The 27,351-nt window shown below is 38.6% G+C and overlaps 1 protein-coding gene across 4 annotated transcripts in view; it reads right to left on the minus strand.

Annotated features, from left to right (window-relative positions):
• Positions 1-11,327, minus strand: part of ST7 (suppression of tumorigenicity 7) — a 309,424-nt gene extending 298,097 nt beyond the window's left edge. The window contains exon 1 of one of the 4 annotated variants that reach the window (XM_061165296.1): positions 11,100-11,327. In XM_061165296.1, the coding sequence (XP_061021279.1) occupies positions 11,100-11,250 (151 nt within the window). In that variant the 5' untranslated portion in view covers positions 11,251-11,327. The remainder of the gene's footprint in view (positions 1-11,099) is intronic. The other 3 variants (XM_061165298.1, XM_061165295.1, XM_061165297.1) reach the window with 3 other exon arrangements.
• Positions 11,328-27,351: the final 16,024 nt, after the last annotated feature.

Raw genomic sequence — 27,351 nt, forward strand, 5'->3', positions numbered from 1 at the left:
CAGCTTCAACATCAGTCCTTCTAATAAACACTCAGGACTGATCTCCTTTAGGATGGACTGGTTGGATCTCCTTGCAGTTCAAGGGACTCTCAAGAGTCTTCTCCAACACCACAGTTCAAAAGCATCAATTCTTCGGTGCTCAGCTTTCTTCCCAGTCCAACTCTCACATCCATACATGGCCACTGGAAAAACCATAGCCTTGACCAGACAGATCTTTTTGGCAAAGTAATGTCTTTGCTTTTTAATATGCTATCTAGGTTGGTCATAACTTTCCTTCCAAGGAGTAAGCATCTTTTAATTTCATGGCTGCAGTCACCATCTACAGTCATTTTGGAGCCCAAAAAATTAAAGTCTGACACTATTTCCACTGTCTCCCTGTCTATTTCCCATGAGGTGATGGGACCAGATGCCATGATCTTAGTTTTCTGAATGTTAAGCTTTAAGCCAACTTTTTCACTCTCCTCTTTCACTTTCATCAAGAGGCTTTTTAGTTCCTCTTCACTTTCTGCCATAAGGGTGGTGTCATCTGCATATCTGAGGTTATTGATACTTCTCCCGGCAATCTTGATTCCAGCTTGTGCTTCTTCCAGCCCAGTGTTTCTCATGATGTACTCTGCATATAAGTTAAATAAGCAGGGTGACAATATACAGCCTTGACGTACTCCTTTTCCTATTTGGAATCAGTCTGTTGTTCCATGTCCAGTTCTAACTGTTGCTTCCTGACCTGCATACAGGTTTCTCAAGAGGCAGGTCAGGTGGTCCGGTATTCCCATCTCCTTCAGAATTTTCCACAGTTTGTTGTGATCCACACAGTTGAAGGCTTTGGCGTAGTCAATAAAGCAGAAATAGATGTTTTTCTGGAACTCTCTTGCTTTTTCGATGATCCAGCGGATACCTACTTGCTAATGAAATAGCTGGAGAAGGAAATGGCAACCCACTCCAGTATTCTTGCCTGGGAAATCCCATAGACAGAAGCTTGGTGTTCAGAAGCTACAGTTCAGGAGGTCACAAAAGAGATGTACACAACTTAGCAACTAAACAACAACAAAATAAAATAGCATTTTAGAATGGTATTACAGCAGACTTTGAAACAAAACAAAAGCCCCTGTACTTCTAGATCATATGTAGATTCAGATTCAAATTGCTTATTTTTTATAAAGCCACTTCTTTTTTTTAAAGATTTTTCTGCCTCAGAGTTTGTCAATTGTTTTTGCTATTTTAAATTAAGCTTTTTTATTAAAAAAAAAAAAAAAAAAAAAAAAAGACCTTACTCACTGACCTAAAGATTCCTTTAAAGTTATCTATAGGCTTCCTCAAAATTTCAGAAAGACTAACACTTAACCAAGATCCTTTATTAGACTTGGAAGTCAACTTATGGAACCAATGTAGGATTCTACATGAAGTATATTTATTACTAGAACACCTTCAATTTCTCAAAATTTAGAGGGAAAACAAATACTCCCACAGATAAATTTTGCCTTATTTTGCTGAGAGATTTAGTAACTACAATTAAACAATGACTCTCTGGCCCCAGCCATAGCTAATATGACATACTGCTAGAGCTAAATGACCCTGTCAGCTTCTTATTTTAGCACAGGAGATAGTTCAGGGAAGCTTGCCATAGTTGAATGACTACTAACAATAACACATGAGAAACTGCCCTGCTCCGCTGTAACACAAAAAATGAATATTATTATATATTCCCTCTCTACCAGGAAACAAAATCCTCTCTAGATAACTTTACAATGACATCTCACATACAATAAGGAGGTTGGTAGATATTATTTCCTGTTATCAACAAACAGATATTCAATAGTGTGGCTATAAACAATCCAATAATAATTCATTGTTCTGCTTAGTGCAAGTCTTTGGTATTCTTTCAATTTATATTTTAAATAATTTACTTATTTATAATACAATTTTAAAAGGTTACTTTCCATTTACATTTATTACAAAATATTGGCTACATCCCCACTGTTAAGTGATATATCCTTGAGCCTATCTAACACCCAAAAACTTGTGCCTCCCACTCTCCCACCGTTATATTGCCCCTTCCCCCTTCCCTCTGGTAACCACTAGTTTGTTCTCTGTATGAGCCTGCTTCTTTTTTATTATAATCACTAGTTTGCTGTATTTTTTTACGTTCCACATGTAAGTGATGTAATACAGTATATTTCTTTTCTGACTTATTTCAGTTAGCATATTACCTTCCAAGTCCACCCATGCTGTTGCAAATGGCAAAATTTCATTTGTTGTATGGCTGAGTAGTATTATATTGTATATATACCACTTCTGTTTATCCATTCAACCATTGATGGACACTTAGGTAGCTTCCATACCTTAGCAACTGTAAATAAGGCTGATATGAATATTGGGGTACATTATCTTTTTTAAACTTTATTTTAATTGGAGGCTAATTACAATATTGTGGTAGTTTCTGCCATACACTGACATGAATCAGCCACGGGTGCACATGGACAGACCCAGAAGTGGAACCGTTGGGTCACATGGTGATTCTACTTTTAATTTTTTTTTTTTTTTAACTTTTAATTTTTTGAGAAACCTCCATACTGTTTTTCACAATGGCTGCACCAATTTACATTCCCACCAACAATGCAGGAGGGTTCCCTTTTCTCCATGTCCTCATCAACATTTTTTATTTATGTTCTTTTTGATGATAGCCATTCTGACAGGTGTGAGATGATACCTTATTGTGGCTTTCACTTGCATTTTCCTGATGATTAATGATGTTGAGCATCTTTTCATGTGCCTATTGGCCATCTGCATTTCCTCTTCGGAAAAATGTCTAGTTTATTATTCTCTAGAAAGAATAGCCAGGATAAAAGAGATCCCACTATATATCTTAACCTGTCATTTCACTGTGAGAGACAAAGCCTAGAGAATAGAGACTTCTAAAGAAACAACCTACTATTAATGCCTTGGACTATAGTAGTTTACAACCTACTATTAATGCCTTGGACTATAGTAGTTTACAATCTACAAAGCACTTTCTCATTCATTTTACCATCTCATATGAAGTTGTCTTCCCATTCTGCACCAAGCTGGAAAGCCAAATGCAGCTATCTAAGCCACACAAAACATTCATAGAATGCCCAGGGTTGTGCCAATTACAGTGTATTTAAAAAATGTCACACAACTTGTGACATTTGACCAGGTACACACTTTTTGTCAATCCCATTCCAGCTCCACATCTAGACAATCACTAAGCTATCCTAATCAAACTTATACCACACTAACCCTTCTTTCCTTTAGTGTACTCCTGCTCTGAATTTTTCCATTACTTCCACTTCAGGCATTCACCTCTTCTGAAGACACAAGAACACTCTTTTCCCTCCCTTGTCTTCAAACCCTTGCTCCAGTTACCTCATAAGAATCCTTCTATCTCTGAGTTTCATCTGTGAGCCAAATAACAAATCCAGTCTTGAGTGCTGAGTATTAGCAATATGCCCACGAACCAAGATAAAGAAAACTTTAGGTGGTAAAATGAACTAAGAAAAGGACCACTGGTGCCATCGATCTTGGAAAGCCTCAAAAACACCCAGAGTCATTCATGCATTCATCTTTCCATGTATCATCATGAGCAATGACATATGATGGAAATATAAAGATGAAAAACTCATAATCCCTTTTCTCAAGCTCTTTTGAGTATACTCCAGAAACAGTCCCTTTCAAAAGTTTCCACCAAGTTCTCATCCTCATTCATAAAGCTGCTTTCCCATCAAAATACATTTCTAATGGGTTCACCTGTGTTGCTTCCTTTAATGGGACAACTAGTATTATAGCAATACTTGTTCTGTTTGAACATTTTTCATTTCACATATACAAAGAGAATATCAACTATATAGCTATTTATATGGGATAGAGCCAGACTTGTTGTCAAGCCCAGGGAGCATAACAACCCATAACAAAGCAAGCAGCACAGGGCCTGGATCACGTAAGGACTCAATAAAGGTTGGTCCCTCACCCCTTCCTAGTTTCAGCCAGCAGATTTTCAATCTTATTTTTAAGGTGTGACTTCTACCATGCAGCATCCTTAATCAAAGGTAACAAAATATATCTAGAAGCACAAGTGAATAAGGCAATATATTAGAGGATTTTCATTGTTCAGCACACAAAATAACTGCAGAAGCTAGAAGTATAACTGACACAAGACTGTGTGTCCAAATAATAATTAACAAGAATAACTTCAATTTTACAGGCATCTGCTGCTCAAAGTAAATGAATAAACAAACCAGTGGATGAATGAATTAACCAATGAATGAACACAGTTCAGAGTCAATGAAATGGACTGGGACCAGGTACATGATATATGGCTGCTAATATTTTTATGTGCTATGCTCAAGACTCAATGCTAAAGATCTCATTTAGAGTTCAAAATAAAACTATGAAATAGAGATTATTCTCTATTCTGTTCTCATATTACAAATGAGGAAAGAGTCTTACAAAGTAATTTGTCCAAGTTTCCCAACAATTGGCAACCTGGAATTTGAACTCAAATCTTCTAAATCCAAAGTTCCTTTCATCTTATCAAAGATGATATCTCTCTTTCATAAATACAATACTTCATGGAGAAAAAAGTATTTCAATAAAATTGGCAATAAGGCAAATTTCTGTAATGCTAACACTATGTTCACTCTGGCTTCTCATATAAACTTAGAAATGGTTTCTATGGTTAGAGAAGGGAAATATGCAAATATATGAGCTAAATTAATTATGCTTAATTGTTTCTAATCACTTCAAATTATGTTTCTATGAAGTTTCATAATGCCTGACAATATTGTTCTTAAGAGTGTCCCAATCAAATATTTCTTCTATTACTCTATCCTTCCATACAGACAAGTATTTCTTCCATGGAGGTAGAACCCCAAGTTCCATCCTTATAGATAATATGAGGCACTTAGCTCAGCAAATTCCTTTGTTTGAAGTTTCAAGTTATGTTACACAAATTGGCTTCCAAAGTAGTCAATTTTGGGGCTTCTAACATTCTTATATAAATTTACTTTACTATAGGACTTCACTGGTGGTCCGGTGGTTAAGACTCTGCTCCCACTGCAGTGGGCACAGGTTTGATGCTGGTCAAGGAAGTTCTGTATGCTGCGCATCACAGCCATACTTTACAGTATGGACCAGAATAACCTTCTGTAAACTCTGCCCCTAAGAAAATGGATCAAAATGAATTAAAATTTTGGAACTTCAGTAAACATTTCAAGGTAATCTTTATAATTTAGAGTCAGTAAACACAATTCTAAATCTTATAAGAAATTACCACATATATTTCAAAATAATTTCCTAAAGGACAGTGTTACTTCTGAGTCACCACAACCAACTGACATTGATTTTCATCCATTCAGCAAATACATACTAAGCATATGTTAGGTCCAAACACTCACTGTTCAAGATCCTGACGACCCACAGGAAAGCAGACAAATCATAACAACAAATGAGGTCCCTATTCTCAAGGAGTTTACAATCACATGGAGGAAAACTATGAGAATGCAATAAACAAATAAACAAGTAAAAACTATTGCAAACAGGGCTAAGTGATATACAGAGAATCCAAATCCAGTGACATTTATAGTGACTGGTCATTGTGGATTGGATCATCAGGGAAAACCTCTCAAAAGAAGTGAATTTAAGCAGAGATGTGAATAGTATAAACATGACTGCATAAAAGTCAAGTAGGAAAACATTCCAGGTTGAGGACACAGCTAGTGCAAAGGCCACAAGGCGAGAACAAGCAAAGCAAGTTTAAGAATGAGAAAATATCACAACCATCTGGAAGACAGTGACCTCAAGAAAGTGGCAAAGTTCAGACAGGAGGGGTAGGAAGGGGTCATGTCATCAGATTTTGTAAGCCAGGATAACATATTTTGATTTTATTTTTAGTGAAATGGAAAGCCACTGAAGGAAAACACATAAAATCTGGACTTGTATCTACTAAGAATTAGAATTCCTTGGTGGCTCAAATAGTAAAGAATCTGCCTGTAATACGGGAGCTGCTGCTGCTGCTAAGTTGCTTCAGTTGTGTCCGACCCTGTGCGACCCCATAGACGGCAGCCCACCAGGCTCCCCCATCCCTGGGATTCCCCAGGCAAGAACACTGGAGTGGGTTGCCATTGCCTTCTCCAGCAATACGGGAGACCCAGGTTCAATCCCTGGTTCGGGAAGATCCCCTGCAGAAGGGAATGGCTACCCACTCCAGTGTTCTTGCCTGGAGAATCCCATGGACAGAGGAGCCTGGCAGGCTACAGTCCATGGATCAAAACGAGTTGGACACGACTGAGTGACTAACTCTTTCAAGTCCATGTATTTGCTCAGTTACAGACTCTGCACTCAATGAAATTTATCCCAAGGCACTGACGCAGAATTCTGGAGCTAGAAAGGATCTTAAGGAATATAAAGCTGTCGTTAAACATGTACAGAAACTAAGGGTCTTAAAAAAAAAAAAAAAGCATCATTCAGATTGCTTCATTATGGCTGAGAGAAATGTCTCCAAAAGTAAGTAAAGGCAACTAAGACGTCTGGGATCTATCCTCAACTCAAAGCTGACAATCATAAAATTGTCCTTTTATGTGTTCATAAATTGGACCACCATGGATTAGATACGTATGACTCACCATGGAATTTCTTAAATTTTTGTGATGGTTTCCAACTTCTATCTAAAGCTATAAACTTAAATAAGGCACATAGCCAGTGATGTGTTTGATCAATTTCATTGTTCTAATCCCAACTCACTGAGTACACCACAACTTTGAGACTGATTCATGCAATGAATGTTAAGGAACCACTATGTGCAAGGAAGTACAGCGGAAAACGAAGAACCAGAGTCTAGTAGTCTAGTATGTATACAGAAAGAGAGACACACATATACAAACACTGAAACATACTAGATTGGCCAAAAAGTTTGTTTGGGTATTACTGTAATACCGTATGGAAAAACCTGAAAGAAATATTTGGCCAACAAAATATATTAAACATACACAACCATAATTAATGCAAGGTAAAAACTGTCAACATGCCTCTCAGATAATGTACAATGAAAACTAGAGGAAATATCACATTCAGTTGAGAGAACCAGAAGGCAGCATTCAAGCTAGTCCTTGAAACATGGATGGGATTTACAGGTGGGAAAAAACATTTTAGACAATAGGTACATCAGGGGCAAAAAGCCTAAGTAAACTACAACAAGGCCCTCAGGACAAGAAATCCAGAGTGTTAATTAAGTTTAGAGCAACTATTTCCAATATGAAAATATGCAAATCTGAACTGCACCTAAGTTATGTATATTTCCATTCAGTAATGTAAAAGTTTTGCATCTGTATTTATCATCTTAATTAACACCAAAAAAGAGTTCTATAACAAAACAATCAAACTTAGGTTAGACTAATATATTTGCTTTCCAAAAGGAATACAATAGGATTTAAAAGATCTTTGAAAACTTGTTTTCCAAGAAACAGAAAAAGAACTGGAAAATCACTTAAGCTTCTTGGTACAAAAATGTCAAAAGGTGTACATTTAAGAAAAGGCACAAAGTGTTTCAAATTCAGCATCTAAAAACCTCAGAACATAGCGAAGATGAGAATGTGCTATCAACACCACAATACATAGCAAGTTACAGTGCTATTTTTTAAACATTAATCTATGCTACTGCTTTTTCTCAAATAACATCCTGCATGACTGCTCCTAACTACAATTAATGTTCTGTCCTTTTGGAAAAGCATTGCTTTAGGATAATTAATTCACTTGAAAACTGACAAGTAACAATATAATTTGGGGTTTTCAAAAATCTTATTAAAAGTTCATTATACTTTCAATAAATCATAGAACTACTTTAACATTCTTCTATCCAACTCAAGGCAGAACGTGGTCACAAATTAATTTCAAAGCTAACCACTGTGTTCCTAATATGTTTGTTTTCTCCTTTGTCTTTCCTAAAATTCATTTTTCATTATACGATTTAAAACTTCAAGCAAACAAAAGTCAGGACCCCATGACATCACAGGTGAATTCAATCAAACATTTAGAGAAGAGTTAACACCTGTTCGCCTCAAACTCTTCCCAAAAAAACTGCAGAGTAAGGAACACTTCCAAACTCAGTCGATAAGGCCAACATCACCCTGACACCAAAACCATACAAAGATATCACAAAAAAGGAAATTACAGGCCAATATCACAGATGAATATAGACACAAAAATCCTCAACAAAATACTAACAAACTGAATCTAACAATACATTAAAAGGATCACACACCATGATCAAGTGGAATTTATCCCACAGATGCAAGGATTTTTCAATATTTACAAATCAACCAATGGTATCAGCTTGCCTAAGGAAGGAGGCCTGGGCCACCCACAGCTTCCTAAAAGCAGCTCTAGCTTCTGTTGCCTCTTCAGGGATATGTACCTTCATCAACACAAGAAAAGCAAACACCACAGGGCCTAGGAACAGCAAAATGAGTCCCTTTAAAACCCATTTAGATCTCCCTGGCAGGACAAGTTCACATAGGAGGAGACTTCTCCCTTCACCTTCGCACAGAAGTAGCAGAGAGAGATGAGTCTCTGGGTGCTTCTCTTTTACCTTCCTGTATGACTAAAACTACATAAAACTACAATGAAAACAGAAGCCCAGCATCACTGAGCTAAATGGTCTCAGGTTCCATCATGTGTCTAATGAGATTCAATGCAGATGGTCTTTTCACCTTCATGTTTTCTCTATCTTTTATAAGCCTAAGTGAGTTAACGATGCTAATACAAATTAACAAAGGAGTTTGAGAAGAAGATTTAAAGTTGTTGGGAGAGGCCCTAACAATTTTATTCCTTAAAATTTTTGCTTTTTCCCAATTTTGCTCCTTGCCTGTGGTGTATAAAACACTGGTTTATGGCACTTATGGGCACATGCACACAGATACGCTCACAGATGATTATTTAAACTACTTTAAGGCAAAGGAAGGAGGAGGAGTAGAAGATGAGATGATTAGACAGTGTCACCAACTCAATGGACATGAATTTGAGCGAACTCTGGGAGACAGTGGAGGACAAAGGCATGCCAGGAGGATAGTGGCATGCTAAAGTCTATGGGGCCTCAACTGAGTGACTGAACAACGAAGAAAATGTAGTATTACAAATGTGTATTACAAAGTATTACAAAGACCCTGATGCCTGGAAAGACTGAAGACAGGAGGAGAAGCGGATGACAGGGGATGACACGGTTGGATGGCATCACCAACTTGACAGACATAAGTTTAAGCAGGCTCCAGGAGTTGGAGATGGACAGGGAAGCCTGATGCGCTGCAGTCCATGGGGTCGCAAAGAGTTGGACAGACTGAGTAACTGAACTGAACAAATGTGTGTTCTGAAATTAAAATTTTAAATGTGCATTAAATGAGAAAGGTTCACATTTTTTAAGCCTCAAAATGAATTCGTTGGGAGAAAAAAAAATCAAACCACTTACCAACAAATACAAGATTTCATTGCCATATATATTCAAGCAACTTCTTAAAATAACAAAACTTTGGGACTAGAACTTATCTTAGAGATATATTTGCCACAAGCAAGGAGACAGTATTGTGATAAGCAGCCACTCATAATAGATGAAAAGTCAGAATGCCATTATCACTAGGATAACTGAATCCAAAGGCTGAACAACAACTATAAAAATGGCAAGATGATTCTACGGTGCAGAATTCATCTGCATCCCAGGAATAAGACCCCAAGGGATATTACAGAACAAATATAAATATGAACATGAGTTCAGGTTAAAGTAATCAAGATTTCCATTTAAAAGCACAAGTACCTAACAAAATGTGTACATTACCTCGTGTTCTAAAAATTATTTTAGTGTAGTTACCACCACACAGGAAAATGCATTTCCAGACCCCGACTCTCTGATTATGTAAATCACACACTAAGCAGAATGCATATATATTCAGTTAAGACTGAAAGGATTTCCCAAATTACTGTCAACTTTAAAAAAAAAGAAGAGAGTTTTCTAACGATTCCCACAAGTATTTCCAGATTTCAAGAACTATAGCCCTTCCTGCAAAATATACTTTGTGTTTTTGATTTGTCTCTGGGGTGTTACTGCTGGTGTGTGTTTTCTTTGTGGTTGTTTTTTAATGATTCAGTCGGCTGGTTGCAAGTTTAAGATCCTGTTCTAATTACCTTTGGCACTTACGACCGTGGATACAAGACCTGCGGGGCTCCCTTCTTAGCATGTGGGGCTTTATCTAAGATCCTGAACAAGACTAGTTACCAAAGCCTTATGCAAACGGGAACACGGAGAGAGAGAAGGGCTGAGACCATTAACAATCATAAATTCCAGATTTCCTGTCTCTGCTTTTGTCCCTGTGACATTCCCTCCGGCAACCTGACACGTCATCTATAGCCCTCATGGTACCTTCGAGAATCTCTCTCCCGTCTATAAGTGACGCCGCTATCCCCGCAACTCGCAACTCTGGCGGGGGGGGCGCGCTCGAATCTCGGCAGTCCCGGCCCCAGGTGCGGGGTCGACGCCTTCGGGGGGCTTCGCCGACGGGTAGCACCCTCACGGGGGCGCTCCGCGACCGGCGGAGTGGCGCGGGTGTCGGGAGGGACGCCTCGTCCGACTACACTTCGGATGTTCGGCGCTGGCGGCAGACAGCGTGTGAGGGAGGACACGTTCCAACTCTGAGGAACCCTCGGGGTTCACGCGCAGACAGCCGAGGGGCGTCCGCGGGGACTCCCTCGCTCCCGACCTCCGTCCCCTCAGTCGCCCGCCGACAAGCACCTCAGGCGGAGGAGCGGTAACCTCCTGGCCCGGGCAGCCTCACGGCGCGGCGCCTCCTCCGCAGGGTCACTGGGCCGCGGGGCCGGGAAGGCCGCCGGCCGCCCTCGCACGTCCCGTCGACCCCGCCGCCCGGCCCCCCAGGCTGAGGCGCCGAGTCCTCGCCTGCTGGCCGCGGGCGTCCGGTGCGCGGGCGCCGGCGCGTCCCCGAGCGCGCGCCCCGCCACCCCCGCCAGTCGCGGCCCCGCGCGAGTTGCACTAACTTTCCGGGGCGGGGGAAGGGCGAGCGCCGCGGGCCCGGCTGCCCGGGCCTTACCTGTGCTCAAGTTGTCGTTGATTTTCAAGGGCACCCGCAGGATGTAGACCAGGAAGAGGACGATGAAGAACCATACGGTCCAGAGATAAGTCCAAGACCAAACTATGCAGGACTTGAGCTGCTCCAGAAAGCCCGTGCCCGCTTCAGCCATTTTTCGGCGCTGCTCTCTGCTGCCGCGGCTCTCGGTGTCTGCCGGGATGATTCACCGGCCCGGAGGCGCCGCTCGCGCCGCCGCCGCCGCCGCCGCGGCCCGGGCGCCCCCGGAGGCCGCCCGCCCGCCGCCGGGGACTCGGGCGCGGCGGGAAATCGCGCGCGGGCCGCGGGCGCGCGGGCCTTTCTTTCCCAGCTTTATTGCTAACTCTCTGAAGGCCCCTACAAGTGGCTTTCGTGGAAGGATCACGTGGCTCCTGCCCCTCACGTTCTGATGCCATTTATATTATGCTAATATTTAAAAAGAAAAGCTAAGTGGCGTACTCAGGGAAACCTTTGACATGTTCATGGTAACTGACTTACGTTGAGGGCTTCCTATTTTGTCTGTACAATCTCACCTAATCCTTCAACAATCCCCATTATATGGATAAGAGAAACTGAGGCACAAAGTGAGCAATTTACCTTCAGCTGGAGCCGAAATTCATTTGCAGCATGATGAATGCTAGCGCCCGAGGTCTTAAAACCAACGTTTTTCTCCTTTCTCTCAGAATTTAGATTCAGAGGGATGACTAAACCCGGAGCAGTTAGAAAAAAATAGATGTATTCCTGTCACCGATTAGTAGGCCTGAAAAATAAATCATTCTGTTAAAGGATATGTGGGTTGCACGCTATTTACCTTTCTTTTGTCTCCCCTGAAGCCATACTAGGGGTTTTGAAAGAAATCTTCATAAGAAGAGCCTTTATCTTCCAATTTGGGGGCGATGACAGTTCAAAAAACTCTCAACCTGTTTTTAATATAAACAGTTCTCTGGGATAATTTTGGCTTACTCTGAATTGGCTACTTTAAACAATAATTGTAAACTTTTTTTATCTGTACTGAGTAAAACGTTGTCTTCACCAAATAAAATTTTCTGTTTCTGTCCATAAATAATTTCACTTTCTATGTATCGGATGGTAATGATGCAGTTGCAGGTAATCCAATCTACAGCCAAGACATTTTTGAAATTCTGAGCATTCAGCAGAACATTTTATTATAATTTTTTTTTTTTTTTTTTTTGCTTATTTGTTATTTCCTCCATAATAAAACAAGCTCCTTTAACTTTTTACATGTATATTATGTATTATGGCTTACATAATAGAACTACTTCTACATTTTCACTAATTCCAAGCCTCACTCCCAGCTACTGGTATCTCTGATACATTTGATCTACTAAAGCAGTGAGATACTGGAAAGGATAAGAGAAATTGATACACCCGTACCTTTTCATATATATTTATTGCAGCATTTACAAAACAATTTTTTATCTAACAATGGTGCCTGGATTCTCAGTAGAATAAAACAACATGAGAGCATGAAAGATCTATTTTATGTAATGATTAAGTAACCCACCAGATTCCCTGCAATAGGATTATTTAATTTAAGTGATTATCCTGGAGTCTGGCTTTTGCTCAGTGAACCTCAAGGAATGGACATAAACATGACTCAGTTGAACCAGTTTTCTGACTGTCTGCTAGGCACTCCGGGAGGGCCAGTCTGTCTTACTCATCATTGCCTCTCCCTGGTGTGCAGCCAGAGATGGGGATTGGAGTTGGAGACATGTCTTTGTGGTTGGATGCAGAACTGACTGAGAACAAGAACTCTTGGGAACTGCAGCTGCTTCAGTATGGCTGGAATGCAGGCTCTACACAGAGCGGTGTCAAAATGGATAAAACTGGAGAGTGTCTGACTGCGAAGGGCCTTGTAGAAATGTTAAGGTGTTCACAGTTATTTGGCATTGCACACACTAATCCAAATGACCAAGATTTATGTAAGTGGCAATTACATACCAAGGAGGTAGCGTTGACATAACTTGGTTACTGATAGGATAGTCAGGGAAAGAATAAAGAGTGAAGGGTGGCTATTGAGTGGGATCGTTCATGAAATAGTGACACCCGAGATATGTCCCTTAATTGGTTGATATCTCTCAGTGGGCTGGCACGCAGTCACCCCAAGCTCATCATATCCAAAAGTGAACTAATTACTTCCTCACCATCAACTAACTGCTTTTCTAAAGTTCCATCAGGGAGTGGGTGTCACCCTCTGAGCTCACTAATTCAGGAATCTGAGGATCACATCATCTAGACTCTTCCCCCTCCCTCACCTCCTTTCCTCCTCACATTTAATTGGGGGCATCAATACATCAAGGTATGTGTCAGATATGTCACTTTTCTGTCTCCCCCTTCAATAGCTTTTAGTTTCTACAGTCTGATCATCTCTCACAGAGAACAAGTCAGTTGGGCTCCTTGACTCCAGTTTCCCCACCACCAGAACAACCACCACCATCTGCCTCACCACCCACTGAATCCAACTTCTTCCACATTTCTTTAACAGAGTTACCTCTGAAGCACAAACCTGAGGCTCCTTCTGCTCCAGTCCTAAAGGATAAACTGTAGATAGTACACAAGGCCTTTTGTAGGGCACTCCTATCAACCTCTTTAGCCTCATATCCCACCCTAAACACTCTTCTTACCACCAGCATTTTGGAAAACATACTATTCTCTTTGGAGCTACTCCACAGGACCTGCCTGTAGCATACTTATTTGTGAGCACACTTATTTGTGCTATCCTTCCCACCTCAACCTTCTCTCCTTGCCACAACTTATTTAGAGATGCACTTAAAATATTACCTCCTGTGTGACACCAGCTCCCTCCCCACCCTATAGTTCTCTCTTCCCTGAGTTTGCAGCACCACAAAGCTTATCACGGGCTCTAAAAGCACAGGCTTAAAGCCTTGCAATGACAGGCTTTACTCCTGGTCCTGCCAATTGCAACCCAACAATAGGGTGTGTTTACAAGTTAGTAACTTTCCCTGAGTCACTTTCTTCACCTGCACAAAGGGCTATACTGTGTATCTGTTACATTTGTTGTCCTGTAGTTGCTAAGTTGTATCCAACTCTTTGCAACCTCATGGACTGTAGCCTACCAGGTTCCTCTTCTCTGTCCATGGGATTTCCCAGGCAAGAGTACTGGAGTGGGTTGCCATTTCCTTCTCCAAGGGATCTTCCCCACCCAGGGATCGAACCCACATCTGCTGCTTGGCAAGAGGATTCTTTACCACTGAGTCACCTGCAAAGCCCCCTGTTACATATGTCCCGATGAGATGCCTACCAGAAATGCTTAGCACAAAGCCTAGTTGATGTCTTGCCTCTCTGTTTGCAAACTGAGGCCTTTAGAGTTAAGTAATTTGTTGTTTTATTTTAGACCTCTTTACCTCTTAGTACAAATAGTGCTGTATCTGGCACACAGTACCTGCTCAATAAATATTAATATTTACAGAATATTGTATGAAGGAATAAAAAATCAATTACATCAAAAGAAATTCCAAATCTTACAAAGACTACTATACTTGGATTTACTTTAGGGATGAGAGTTAAGATTTGGTCTTCCACCGTATGGTGAGCTTCCTTGAAAGTTTGTTTCTGAAGTGTAACCAACTGTGGATTATATAATAGGATTTAAATGACCATTTATGGGAATTATTCCATAACAACATATTACTAAATTCCTTTAAATCGGTTTACATTTTTGTTAAACTATCTGAATTGAGTGAGAAACCAAGGAAAGGAAACCAAGAAACCAAGTTAAGGAAGAACTTAAAATTACTTCTCTGTTAGAAGGAGAAATATTGTATGATATTGCTTATATGTGGACTCTAAAGAGAAATGATACAAATGAACTTACAAAACAGTGACTCACAGACTTGGAGAACCAATTTATGGTTTTAGGGGTTTGGGTGGGGGGATTGGGGGAAGGGATAGTTGGGGAGTTTGGGATGGACATGTACACCCTGCTATGTGTAAGCTGGATAGCAGACAAGAACCTACTGTATAGAACATGGAACTCTGCTCAATGTTATATGGCTGCCTGGACAGGAGGGGAGTTTTGGAGGAGAATGGATACAAACGTATGTGTGACCATGTCCCTTCCCAGTTCACCTGAAACTATCATAAAATTGTTTGATAATTGGCTATAACAATAACAAATAAAAAGTTTTTTTTTAAATTACTTCTCTGTTGCTTCTTGTATTGTTTTGTAAGTGGTGTTTGGAAATATATATGCATACATTGGCTGTCATAATTTTATGCCTTGTTATAAGTTTAATATATCTTTGTAAATGATTTTCAGAGTTTATCTGAGGTTTAAATGCAAGAAATAACTTCTAATCTCACCCATGTTCATTGGTTGAATTTATGAATTAGTCAATATTCTATGTTCATGAATATCATCCTAACTGGTTATCCTTACTTAGCTATTTACCTAGAACTGAGTAAATGCAAATTCACCCTAGTTTAGTTTTGAGAGACAGTCAAACAGACATACGGATTTAGAGGGAATTTGCCATTTCTACCTTTTAAGACAACATAATTTCTCATAGAGTACTGAAGAGATAAAATTTAAATAATCCTTGTATGGTTGAAAAAGAATTCTCCAGTTCTCCCCAAGATGTAATACTGCATATTTAAGGAAGGATGCACTTCCATAAAACTGATATACACACACATGATTATCTTACAGTGAAAAGTTCACAATGACTAGACTTAGATATTATGTGATGAATTACAATCACATTTACTTTTTGTTCAGTTCAGTTCAGTTCAGTCGCTCAGTTGTGTCCGACTCTTTGCGACCCCATGAATCTCAGCACGCCAGGCCTCCCTGTCCATCACCAACTCCCGGAGTCTACACAAACCCATGCCCATCGAGTCGGTGATACCATCCAGCCATCTCATCCTCTGTCATCCCCTTCTCCTCCTGCCCCCTTAAAAAAGATATATTAGTTTCTATGCAAAACCTCCTGTTTGACCACTTCCAATTTGCCTTGATTCATGGACCTAACATTCCAGGTTCCTATGCAACATTGCTGTTTACAGCATCAGACTTTACTTGCATCACCAGTCACATCCACAACTGGATGTTGTTTTTGCTTTGGCTCGTCTCTTCATTCTTTCAGGAGCTATTTCTCCACTGATTTCCAGTAACATATTGGGCACCTATCAACCTGGGGAGTTCATCTTTCAGTAGTGATGTACAGGGAAGCCTGGCATGCTGCAGTCCATGGGGTCGCAAAGAGTTGGACATGACTGAGTGACCGAATTGAACTGACTGATGTAAAACCTTTTACAGACATGTCAATACTCAGTGACATTCCTTAACCTTCCTGATTTATTCTAAAAATCAAGTTTATTTTAAAGAGAGTGAAAGTGAAAGTCACTCAATTGTGTCTGACCCTTTGTGACCCATAGACTATAGTCCATGGAATTCTCCAGGCCAGAATACTGGAGTGGGTAGCCTGTCCCTTCTCCAGGGGATCTTCCTGACCCAGGGATCGAACCCAGGTCTCCTTCATTGCAGGTGGATTCTTTACCAGCTGAGCCACAAGGGAAGCCCAAGAATACTGGAGTGGGTAGCCTATCCTTTCTCCAGCAGATCTTCTCAACCCAGGAATGGAACTGGGTCTCCTGCATTACAGGTGGATTCTTTACCAACTGAGCTATCAGGGAAGCTCTTTTAATAAGATAAGTTTTGTTGATATACAGAATAATTCTGATAACAAGAATGCAAAATAGAACAGAGTCTTATATAAAGAAACTGAAGACAATCTATTCCTATCTTCACCTTAAAAACCTACTCTAGCCAGTGGAGAATGGCTCCCTGTTTTCAAAGAAAAACAGAAAATAAAATTCCTTTGGAAAGAAGTAGAGAACCAATACAGTCTTCTTTGTTGTTGTTCAGTTGTCAAGTCTCATGCACTGCAGCATGCCAGGCTTCCTTGTCCCTCACCATCTCCCAGAGTTTACTCCTTTACACTGTTGAAATATAATCAGAAGAGGAGACCAGGAAAAGATAACTGATATTAAAAAAAAAAAAAATCTGAGAGATAATAGAGATCAGATATAGTCAAGAAAAATAAGATGGAAACATACATTAAGGAATCCTCTGAAGTTGTCTGATCCTTTGTTTCCTAGACTAACCAATCATAAGAGGTAACATTACCTACTCTATTTAGTCTGACTATTTTTACTGTTTTACTTTATTCCAGTTTTAATTGAGCTTTAACTGACATAAAAGCACTATATAAATTTAAGGAGTATAGCATAATGATTTGACTTACATACATCTTGAAATTGCTATCATAAGGTTTAGTGAACATCCATCATTTCATATAGATACAAAATTAAAGAAATGGAAAAAAAATTGTGTGCAATGATAATTCTTAGGATTTATTTTCTTAACAACTTTTGTATATAATATACAGGAGTGTTAATTATAATTATCATGTTGTACATTACACTCCTACTTCTTATTTATCTTAATACTCTATTCTTTACAATGCTACCTAATATTTTTACTCTTGGGAAGATACTATAAGATGGGCTGGTTTTTCAGTTGCACTTTAAATAGTGCAGAAATGATAGCAATATATTTTCTTTTTAATCTTGATATTCAAACTCAAAAGGGTTTTTTTTTAAATAACACTTTTAATCAAAATTAAAATCCATTGTCTGAAATTTTTTATATGTAAAATATCATTGGTTATTCCAATTTTATTATTTTATTTTGAAACTGCATATTTTTGGCCCCTGACTGGCTAGAATTTCAGGAACCAACATCACATCTACACATCTCTTTGCTAAAAGTTACAAGTTTTCAAAAATACTCAGAACTAGTGACAGCCATCATATAAAATAATTTCTAGAGAAGTACAAAAATAATATGCTCTTTGCTGGCTAAGTGCATGGCATGTTATTTTGTGATTTTTGACTTCAAATTTCAAGTTCATGCATTAACCTCCAAAGCAACTGACTCTTCAGTTAAACAATCTGTTGCATTCAGAAAAATCTAGAAATTGGGTTAAACTAATGTTATAGAATTACTGGTAGAATTAAGAAAAATGTGATAGTCATGGAATTAGCTTAAATTTATTTTTACTGACACAGAGCATTTATTCTTTAATTTTTGATAATTAATTCCATTCTTTAACCAAGAGGTATTCCCTTACACTGTGTCAGTTACATTGCATTTTGTTCTCATTTCTAATGTGAAACTAAGGCATGCAAATTAAAGTGAAAATTTCACAATCATCTGGTGTATTTGACCTGTGTAGAAACCTAATCTAAAAAGAGGGGAAAGAAAATTCAGACTATTTTTATCTAAAAGCACATTTAAGGCTGGTATTAAGTAATGCATTTGACTGCCCCAGAGAAATTAATTGTATTTCTAATATTAATTCTAAGCTCTCTTCTTTGTCTTGAAAAAATTATTCCAGGCTTCCCTTTTATTCCAGGCATCCCTTTTATTCTGAGTTGCAATGCTATTGCACAGTTGCTAAATTTAGCACTTTATACACATTTAATTATAACAGGATTTATCTCCTCATTAATAATGACAGTTAATGAATATGGGTTATAATGGAAACTGTGGCTTCCCTTGAGTTTTTCCTCCTCTTCAAAGTTATCTTTATAATATTATTTTTATAGTATAATTTTTTCTCTTTGATCAAAGTTTGTCATTCACCCTTCGAGGTAACGATGTACAAATAATTAAACCAATCTGAATTAACTTGTCAAGTGTGGCTGATTGGACACACTGTAGGAAATAACTTGACCTGGCCTAGATTTAATTATCTGCATTTGGATTTCTCATATACATGTATTACACTTTTATTCCAACAGAAGCTCTTATCTTGGGCTATCATGTTTAGATACATTTAACCAAGTATTCTTTATAGACTTATTCATCAGTCTTTCTTTTTTTTTTTTTATCAGATACCCTCCAGAGTCTAACACAGACCTTGAATGCTAAATTGAATTTAAACAATTATGTAACAAAACCCACTGGGGAAAAAAAATAATAATAATAAAAATTAAAAAAGAAAAAAAAAAAAACAATTATGTATATTGAGCTGAAGAGTGAGGGGCTAGGGTTACTTGATTTTTGACATCTCAAGTTGGTTTTCTAGACTTTAAAAATGTAAGTGTTGTGTGATTTTCATATAAGAAAATACCAAGGCATGTAAATGATGGTAAAATACTTCTGTTTGAGGAGGAAGCCTGTAACAGACCAGTTAGCTGGCTTCCCATCACTGAGATCACCACATGTTTGGCTGACAGCAGCCTCATCTGTAAAATGGGAACAATGATAGCTTTTGTTTGTCATGTAGGAAGGGATCCTTGCAGAAGGTGGGAGGTTGCACAAGGTTTGCTGGGACTTTCCCAGTTTTAAAACTGAAAGTCCTATGTCCTGGGAATCCCCTCAGTCACAGCTGGGCGAAATGACCTCTGAGTTTTCTTTCAAGTCGTAAGATTCTAAGATGCAGGGCCTACCCCAGGCAAACTGGGAGGTAGAAGGATGTTTATTTTCCACACCTCCTAGCAGGCCTTCTCTCTTCCTCAGCTGCCTAGTGCCTTCATTTTCTTCTCTTGTCTTTTCTCAAAATCTGCTCTCCTACTGATTCATTTACATGTAAACAAAATTCATGTCAACTGAAAAAGTTACTCTTCCAAGTGCTATTAAAAGATACCAGACATCAAAGCCGTAAAATAAAATGATGCTTCTCATTGTCCTCAGGCATCAGCATATCTTGGGAGTCTAGCACCTTGAAGAACCTTATTATATGCTGATAAGTTTAATTCCAGCATACAAAGTAAGAATAAATAAATATATGTGTATATTATGCATTTGCAATGAAAAAAATCATAGCTAAAAGCATGTATACATTAAAAAAACAACAAGCAGTCAACCCCAAAAAATCTTTACCTTACTGTTTCTTTTGGCTAATTTTTTATTCATCTGTGTTATTGTTTACTAAGACTGGAAAACAAATAACAGCAATAGGCAAAGGTTTAATAAAAATACACTGGAAAGACACAAATTTGAGAAACCGTCTATTCTCTCCTCTGCAAATTAAGATTGTCATGTTAGTCTAGTTCACAAGACACCTGAATTCCAAGAAATTATAGATGGATAAACCTGAAGTAAATGAAACTCCAAATCCAGATATTCAGCAGCTATATAGTGGGATCTGAATCATGATAAAGTAGAAGCAACATGAAATTTAGTCCATGAATATGTAGGTTTAGAGAAATGGTTTCCAAACTTCGGCCAACAGTGAAAAAAAAAAAATTAACTTCCTCCTTTCATCTTAAGATACTACCTGGTAGCTAGGATGTTGAAGCTATAAGGAAAGGAGATGGGGAAGACTTATGGCTTACATGTGACTATTCATAGCAATTGATATCAACAATTAAAAAATCCAGTGCACATGCTCAAACTGGCTTTGGTCAACTTGAGCCAGAACAATAACAGTAACATTCAGAAATTAAGAAAATTAGACAAAAATAATGAAGACTCATGACCCTATACACCTTCTGTTAGTAAGCTTTGTAGCATACTTCCTTCAATTAGTTTTTCCATGCATACTGTTTACATTGTTCTAATGAGCTTCTAAGTTTATTGTTGCAGACTACTCTTACATATTATTATTAAAAGATTTCTCTATGTTATTAGTCTTCAAAAGCATATTTTTAATGATTGCATGATATTCCGTATGACAAAGAATCTTTAAACCATTCCATGACTAAACTTACTCATATTTTGTTATTTTGAGTAATTCCATAATGAATATCACTGCATTTATAACTGTTAATTTTTTAATTTAAGGTTATTTTGTTGGGATAGATTTGCAGAGGTGGATTCAGTGGTCAAAGTTAAGAACATGTTCCTTGATATGTGCTGCCCAGTTTCTCTTCAAAAGCAGTTCATAAAAACTCCACTCATCCTGACTGTATGAAATCCTAAATGACCATAGTTTTAACTTTCTAGCATGGTTTAAAATGATTGTACAACATACATTATGAGTTCTGCCCTGTGATTAAAATAAACCTTACCTGTGGCATAAGGAGTATTACTGGTCAGATAGTTCCCTAAATTTCATCGTAACTAGATTTTCATTTCCATTAATTTACTCAAAGTTATGTAACAGACATTGTGGGGGGAAACTGGGGAAATATGACTGTGGACTTGATAAGAGGAACACGTTTCCATCCTAAATTTCTCATAAACTGTAATAGAAAATAATTTAATGCTCAGAGAACAACACTTTCCATCAGTCCATTAGATAAATTCCAAAATTTGCAAACTTAAGTCACTGTGCACTGCAGGCAGTACTTAACTGTTCATCATCAAAAGACACCTCATCCCTTGGAAATCACATTTTATTCTCAAGAGTTTGCACTTATTCACTGGCTAGGAAAGAGTCAATAAAACTCCCTCTGAGAAGCAACCTTCCACAGAAACAAGTTTTACTGGTTAAACTACACCCTATGTGTATTAATTTTCTAAGGCTGCTGCTGCAACAAATGACCACAAACTTTGTGGGTTTAAACCAACACAGAATTGCCCTCTGACAGTTCTCGTGGCCAGAAGCCTGAAATCAGGCATCAGTAGGGCTCTGCTCTTTCCAAAGGCTCTAGTGGAGAATCCTTTCTTGCCTTTTCCAGCTCCCGTTAGCTCTTGCTGGTTTGTGGCAGCATAACTCCATCTCTTCTTCATCTTTTCATTGTCTTCTCCTCTGCCTTCTGTTTTGTCTGTGCTAAATACCCTTTGCCTTTGTCCTATGAGCTTATGTGTTACTGGGTTTAGGATATACTCAGTTAACCCCAGATGATCTCCGTAGTTCAAGATCTTTATCTTAATTATATCTGCAAAGACTATTTTTCCAAATAAATTAATACCCGCAGGTTCTAGGAATTTAATGTGAACATATCTTTTGGCGGAGGGAGGGGGCAGCCACCATCCAACCTCCATTACATTCACCCTGCAGACTCTTGTTCTTCCTTTTTGAATGGTGAACAACAGTCTGAAGATGTGAAATCTGTTTACAATATAGGGCTATTTAAACAACAAAATGCTACTGTATAGCACAGGAAAGTATATTCAATATCCTATGATAAACCATAATAGAAAAGAATATTAAAAATAACGTATATACACACATATGTGTGTATATATATGTATAACTGATCACTCTGCTATATAGCAGAAATTAATACAACATTGTAAAGCAACTATACTTCAATTTAAAAATAAAGATGAATAAAAAGAGCTATTATCCTTGGTTTCACCTTATGGCTACAAAAGAAATTAGGTTATTCTAACCAAATGCCAGTTTAGATTTTTTTTTAACATTGGTCCTTTAAAAAGCTCTTCAAGTCATTAGCAATCACAGAGCATTTCAAATTAACAAAGAAATATGATGTATTTCTACATCACAGATAATACTATTTACTGTTTAATCATTTTCATTCCATTAATCCTGATATTTCCTTTGAGTTTTCCTTTTAAGAGAACTTCTGCCTTCAAAAAATATTTTGCCTTTCTTGAATATGGTAACTCTCTTCATGACATTACTAAGTTGCTTAAAAAAAAAGTATGCATAAAATTCAAGAATTTCTAAACATTTCTGAAGATCTTATAGTTTCACTTTTGCTTTATAAAGGAATATATAAGCCAGTTGAAGTAATTACACATAATAGACTTTTGAGTAAAATTCAGAAAACCTCACTTTAAAATATTGCTTTTGGTTTTTCATCTTATCTAAAAGGTACAAGGATTATTTAAGGAGGTAAAACTCTATCCTTTATGTAATCTTGGACAAGGTACTTTACTTTTCTGAATCCCCATTATTTCATCTGTCAAGCTGGAACAATGCATCACTCATAGGATTAAGTGAGTTCCTCTGTGTGACTTCTGGATGTGGATAAGTGTTAGTTTCCTCTTCCTTCCTGAGGAGCTGGTTATAGGGGTCCTTATGAGTTAGCTAATTTCTTTAATGGCTTCTGTCTGCTATTTTTCTTATTTCCACAGTTTTAGATTTTGGGTTTGCCAGGACCATTGGTAATGCAGTTTAGCCTAAGGGTAAGTAGCAGACCCAGATAAGCAAACAAGTGTGTTCACTGGCTCGAAGAGGGGCTCATTGAAAACAGCCTTCCCAGTAATTCTCCTGAGACAAGCAAAGCCCCCATCTCTCATGTAGTCAGCTCTTCTCCCTGCCATTCACTCACCTAGAAGACAAACAGGAATTGAGGAATCTTGTCTGCAAAGGACAATTCACTGTATGGTAGCTTCTTTTATACCACATAATCTTGAAAGACAAATAATTAGGATCCAAAGATAAAGGGATCATACTCTAACAGGAAAAATACTACTGTTACAAAGACATTTATAAAATATAGGAATCTTAGAATAGTACATATTTTTCTTCTGTATTAATGCTACTGACATATTTCACTTCATGTATGTTATAAATTTGTCATGGTAAACCCACCACACTACATCATTTTTGCTTAAATAGTCAACTATCTTTTAAAGAGAGTTAAATAAAAAAAATAATAATAAAGAGAGTTAAATAATAGGGCAAAACCCCCAAATCCTTGTGTGTTGATCCATGTAGCCTTCACTTCCAGTGGTATTCATTCCTTTGTATAGATATACATATTCAACTGGTATCCTGAAGAAAGTCCTTTAACATTTCTTGTAATGCATGCTGGCTTGTGATAAACTGCTTTGACTTTTTACATCTGAAAAAAATTATTATTTTTTCTTCTTTTCTGAAAGATGTTTGCACTGGATATAGAATCACAGGTTGATAGGCTTTTCTTTCGGTATTTTAAAGATGTTTCTCTACTAACTTCTCACTGCACTGCTTTTAATGAGAAACCGAATGTCATCCTTATCTTTGTTTTTACCATACTTAACACTGTCTTTTCTTTGGCTGCTTTTAAATTTTTCTCTTTATCTCTGGTTTTAAGTAACTTGGTTATAAGGTGCTCTGGTGTAATTTTCTTCATGTTTCTTAGGTTTAGGGTTCATTGAGATTTTTTTATCTATAGGTTTACAGTTTTCATCAAATTTGGAATATGTGTGGCCATTACTTCCTCAAATATTGCTGTTGATCCCTCTCTCTTCTCTCTTTTGGTCACCTGAAGTTATTCCATAGCTCACTGAGGCTCTGTTACTTTTTCTCACTTTAGCTCCATTTTGGGTATTTTCTACTGCTATGCTTTCAAGTCCACTGAGTGCAAATTCAGTGTATTTTTCATTCTAGACAATACAGTTTCCATCCCTAAAAGTTTGAGTCCACTCTTTATCAAATCTTCTGTGTCTTTAATTTGCATTTTCATATGGAGTACAGTTAAAACAACTGTTTTAAAGTCCTTGTCTGCTCCTCTAACATAAGAGTCAGTCTCTGGTGTTTTAATGATTGATTTTAATCCTCATTATGGGTCATTTTTCCTGCTTCTTTGCATGCCTCATAAGTTTTCACTGAATGCCAGACATTGTGAATTTACTTTTAATTGTGTTCTTAAGGTTTGTTCTGGGATACAGTTAAGCTATTTAAAAACAACTTGACCCTTTAGGGTCTTGATTCTAACATTTGTTCAGTGGGACCAGAGCTGTGTTTAGTTGAGAGCTAGTTATTCCCCAGTGCTGAAGAAGGACTCTGGTGAGTAGTCTAGCCAAGTTCTGTAAATTATGAGGTCCTCCAGTTTGGCTGAGGGGAATAGGCAGTATCCTAGCCTCATGTCAGCATGGGTGCTGGTTTCTCTAATGCTTAGTCTAGGGTGCTCCGCTCCCCACACATGCACTGCACAGTACTCGGCTGGGTATTTGCAGGGACCCCTCTGCGGATCTCCAGGGTTTTCTTTCTGTGTAGGTCTCTCCTCTCTACCACTCCTCCCTGTGACACTTAGCTATCCTGGCCTCCCCAGACTCTCAGCAATGTCACCTCAATTCAGGAGGTCTGCCAGGCTCTGGACTGGTCTTCCTTCCATGCACTGTGACCTGGGAACTTTGTGAAGGCCACAGACTGGGGTCATTTGTCTTTCAACCATTGAGGGATCACTGCCCATTATTGCCTTGAGTTCTTAGATCTTGAAAATTGTTGTTTCATATGTTTTGTCCCTTTTGTTGTTGTTGCTTCAGGTCTGATGGTAAATAGAGTCATAGTTCATTAAAATCTTCCCAAAATAACTATAATAGGATGAATCTTTTAAGACAAGTACAAATCAAATGCTATAAGAATTCAAAAAAGGAAAGAGATTAGTTTGCAGGCTTTTTTGGAGGGAGTAGCCTTTGGACCAGGCCTGAAGCTCTGGGTGGACTTGTAGAAAGGGCATACAGGTAGAAATACAGGGGCAACTCAGCAAAGGGATAAGTATGGCGTGAAACTGAGCTATACAACATGTGCAGGTTTGTGAAAATACTTCCAGGGATAATTCTGCATAGTTCGTAAGTTACCATAGGATATATTCAGTTCTGTGGATGAAATAGTCTATTGCATTTCAAACAACAGTCCCTTATAGACTGTTGTCTCCACAGTATGCAGTTGTGCTGCCTTCTGTCCAGTTTCTTCGCTCATTCATCATGAAGGATCACTGAATGCTGGTCATTGTTGTAGGTCAGTGGGCTACACTGGTGAACAAAACAAAGATCTCTGCCCTTCTGGAGCTTGCATCCTAGAACTTGCACCCTGTAGGAGTGGGAGGAAAGAGACAATAATCTCTTTCCATACACCTTAATAATTTTCTTTCGCTTAATTCCATAAGGTAATGATTTACCTTGCTGAGTGACTTGAGTACTGTTTCTTGCAAATATTCATAGGTGCCCTGAGGAGGTGGAAAGAATTGCTTTTAAAGAGTATCTAATAAAAATAAACTGTACACTTGAAGGCCTATATTTAGAATTCAAAAACAGCTTTATGTTTTACTGCAGATGAATAGGGCTTTATGAGTGAATAAATAAAATAGACTGTGCTAATTGTCAGGTAGCTATGACTGAAAGAAGAGTATAGTTCTATCCTGTGCACTAAACTATGCTGACACCGAAATTCCAAGTTGCTAAGACATTTAGACGCTTACGCCTTGGAAGGAAAGTTACAACCAACTTAGACAGCATATTAAAAAGCAGAGACGTTACTTTGCCAACAAAAGTCCGTCTAGTCAAGGCTATGGTTTTTCCAGTGGTCATGTATGGATGTGAGAGTTGGACTATAAAGAAAGCTGAGTGCAGAAGAATTGATGCTTTTGAACTGTGGTGTTGGAGGAGACTCTTGAGAGTCCCTTAGACTGCAAGGAGATCGAACCAGTCCATCCTAAAGGAAATCAGTCCTGAATACTCATTGGAAGGGCTGATACTGAAGCTGAAACTCCAATACTTTGGCCACCGGATGCAAAGAGCTGACTCATTTGAAAAGACCCTGATGCTAGGAGAGATTGAGGGCAAGAGGAGAAGGGGATGACAGAGGATGAGATGGTTGGATAGCATCACCAGCTCAATGGACATGGGTTTGGGTGAACTCCGCAAGTTGGTGATGGACAGGGAGGCTTGGCATGCTGCAGTTCATGGGGTCACAAAGAGTTGGACATGACAGCGACTGAACTGAACTGAACTGAACTGAACTGAAGACATTTAGTAAGGGCAGGCACATGTGGGCATGTTTTATTTCTTTCTTCTGTCTCTTGAAATTACAAAACTAGAAGATAGCAAATCATGCTAATGGCTACCAATCAGTTCAGTTCAGTCATTCAGTTGTGTCCAACTCTTGTGATCCCATGGACTGCAGCATGCCAAGCTTCCCTGTCCATCACCAATTCCCGGAACTTGCTCAAACTCATGTCCATTGAGTGGGTGATGAAATCCAACCATCTCATCCTCTGTTGTCCCCTTCTCCTCCTGTCTTCAATCTTCCCCAGCATCAGGGTCTTTTCCAATGAGTCAGTTCTCTACATCAGGTGACCAAAGAACTGGAGTTTCAGCTTCAGCATCAGTCCTTCCAATGAATATTCAGGACTGATTTCCTTTAGGATGGACTGGTTGGATCTCCTTGCAGTCCAAGGGACTCTCAAGAGTCTTCTCTAACACCACAGTTCAAAAGCATCAATTCTTCGGTGCTCAGCTTTCTTTATAGTCCAACTCTCACATCCATACATGACTACTGGAAAAACCATAGCTTTGACTAGACTGACCTTTGTCAGCAAAGTTATGTCTCTGCTTTTTAATATG

Source organism: Dama dama, chromosome 18, assembly GCF_033118175.1.
Source record: "Dama dama isolate Ldn47 chromosome 18, ASM3311817v1, whole genome shotgun sequence".
Taxonomy (NCBI): domain Eukaryota; kingdom Metazoa; phylum Chordata; class Mammalia; order Artiodactyla; family Cervidae; genus Dama; species Dama dama.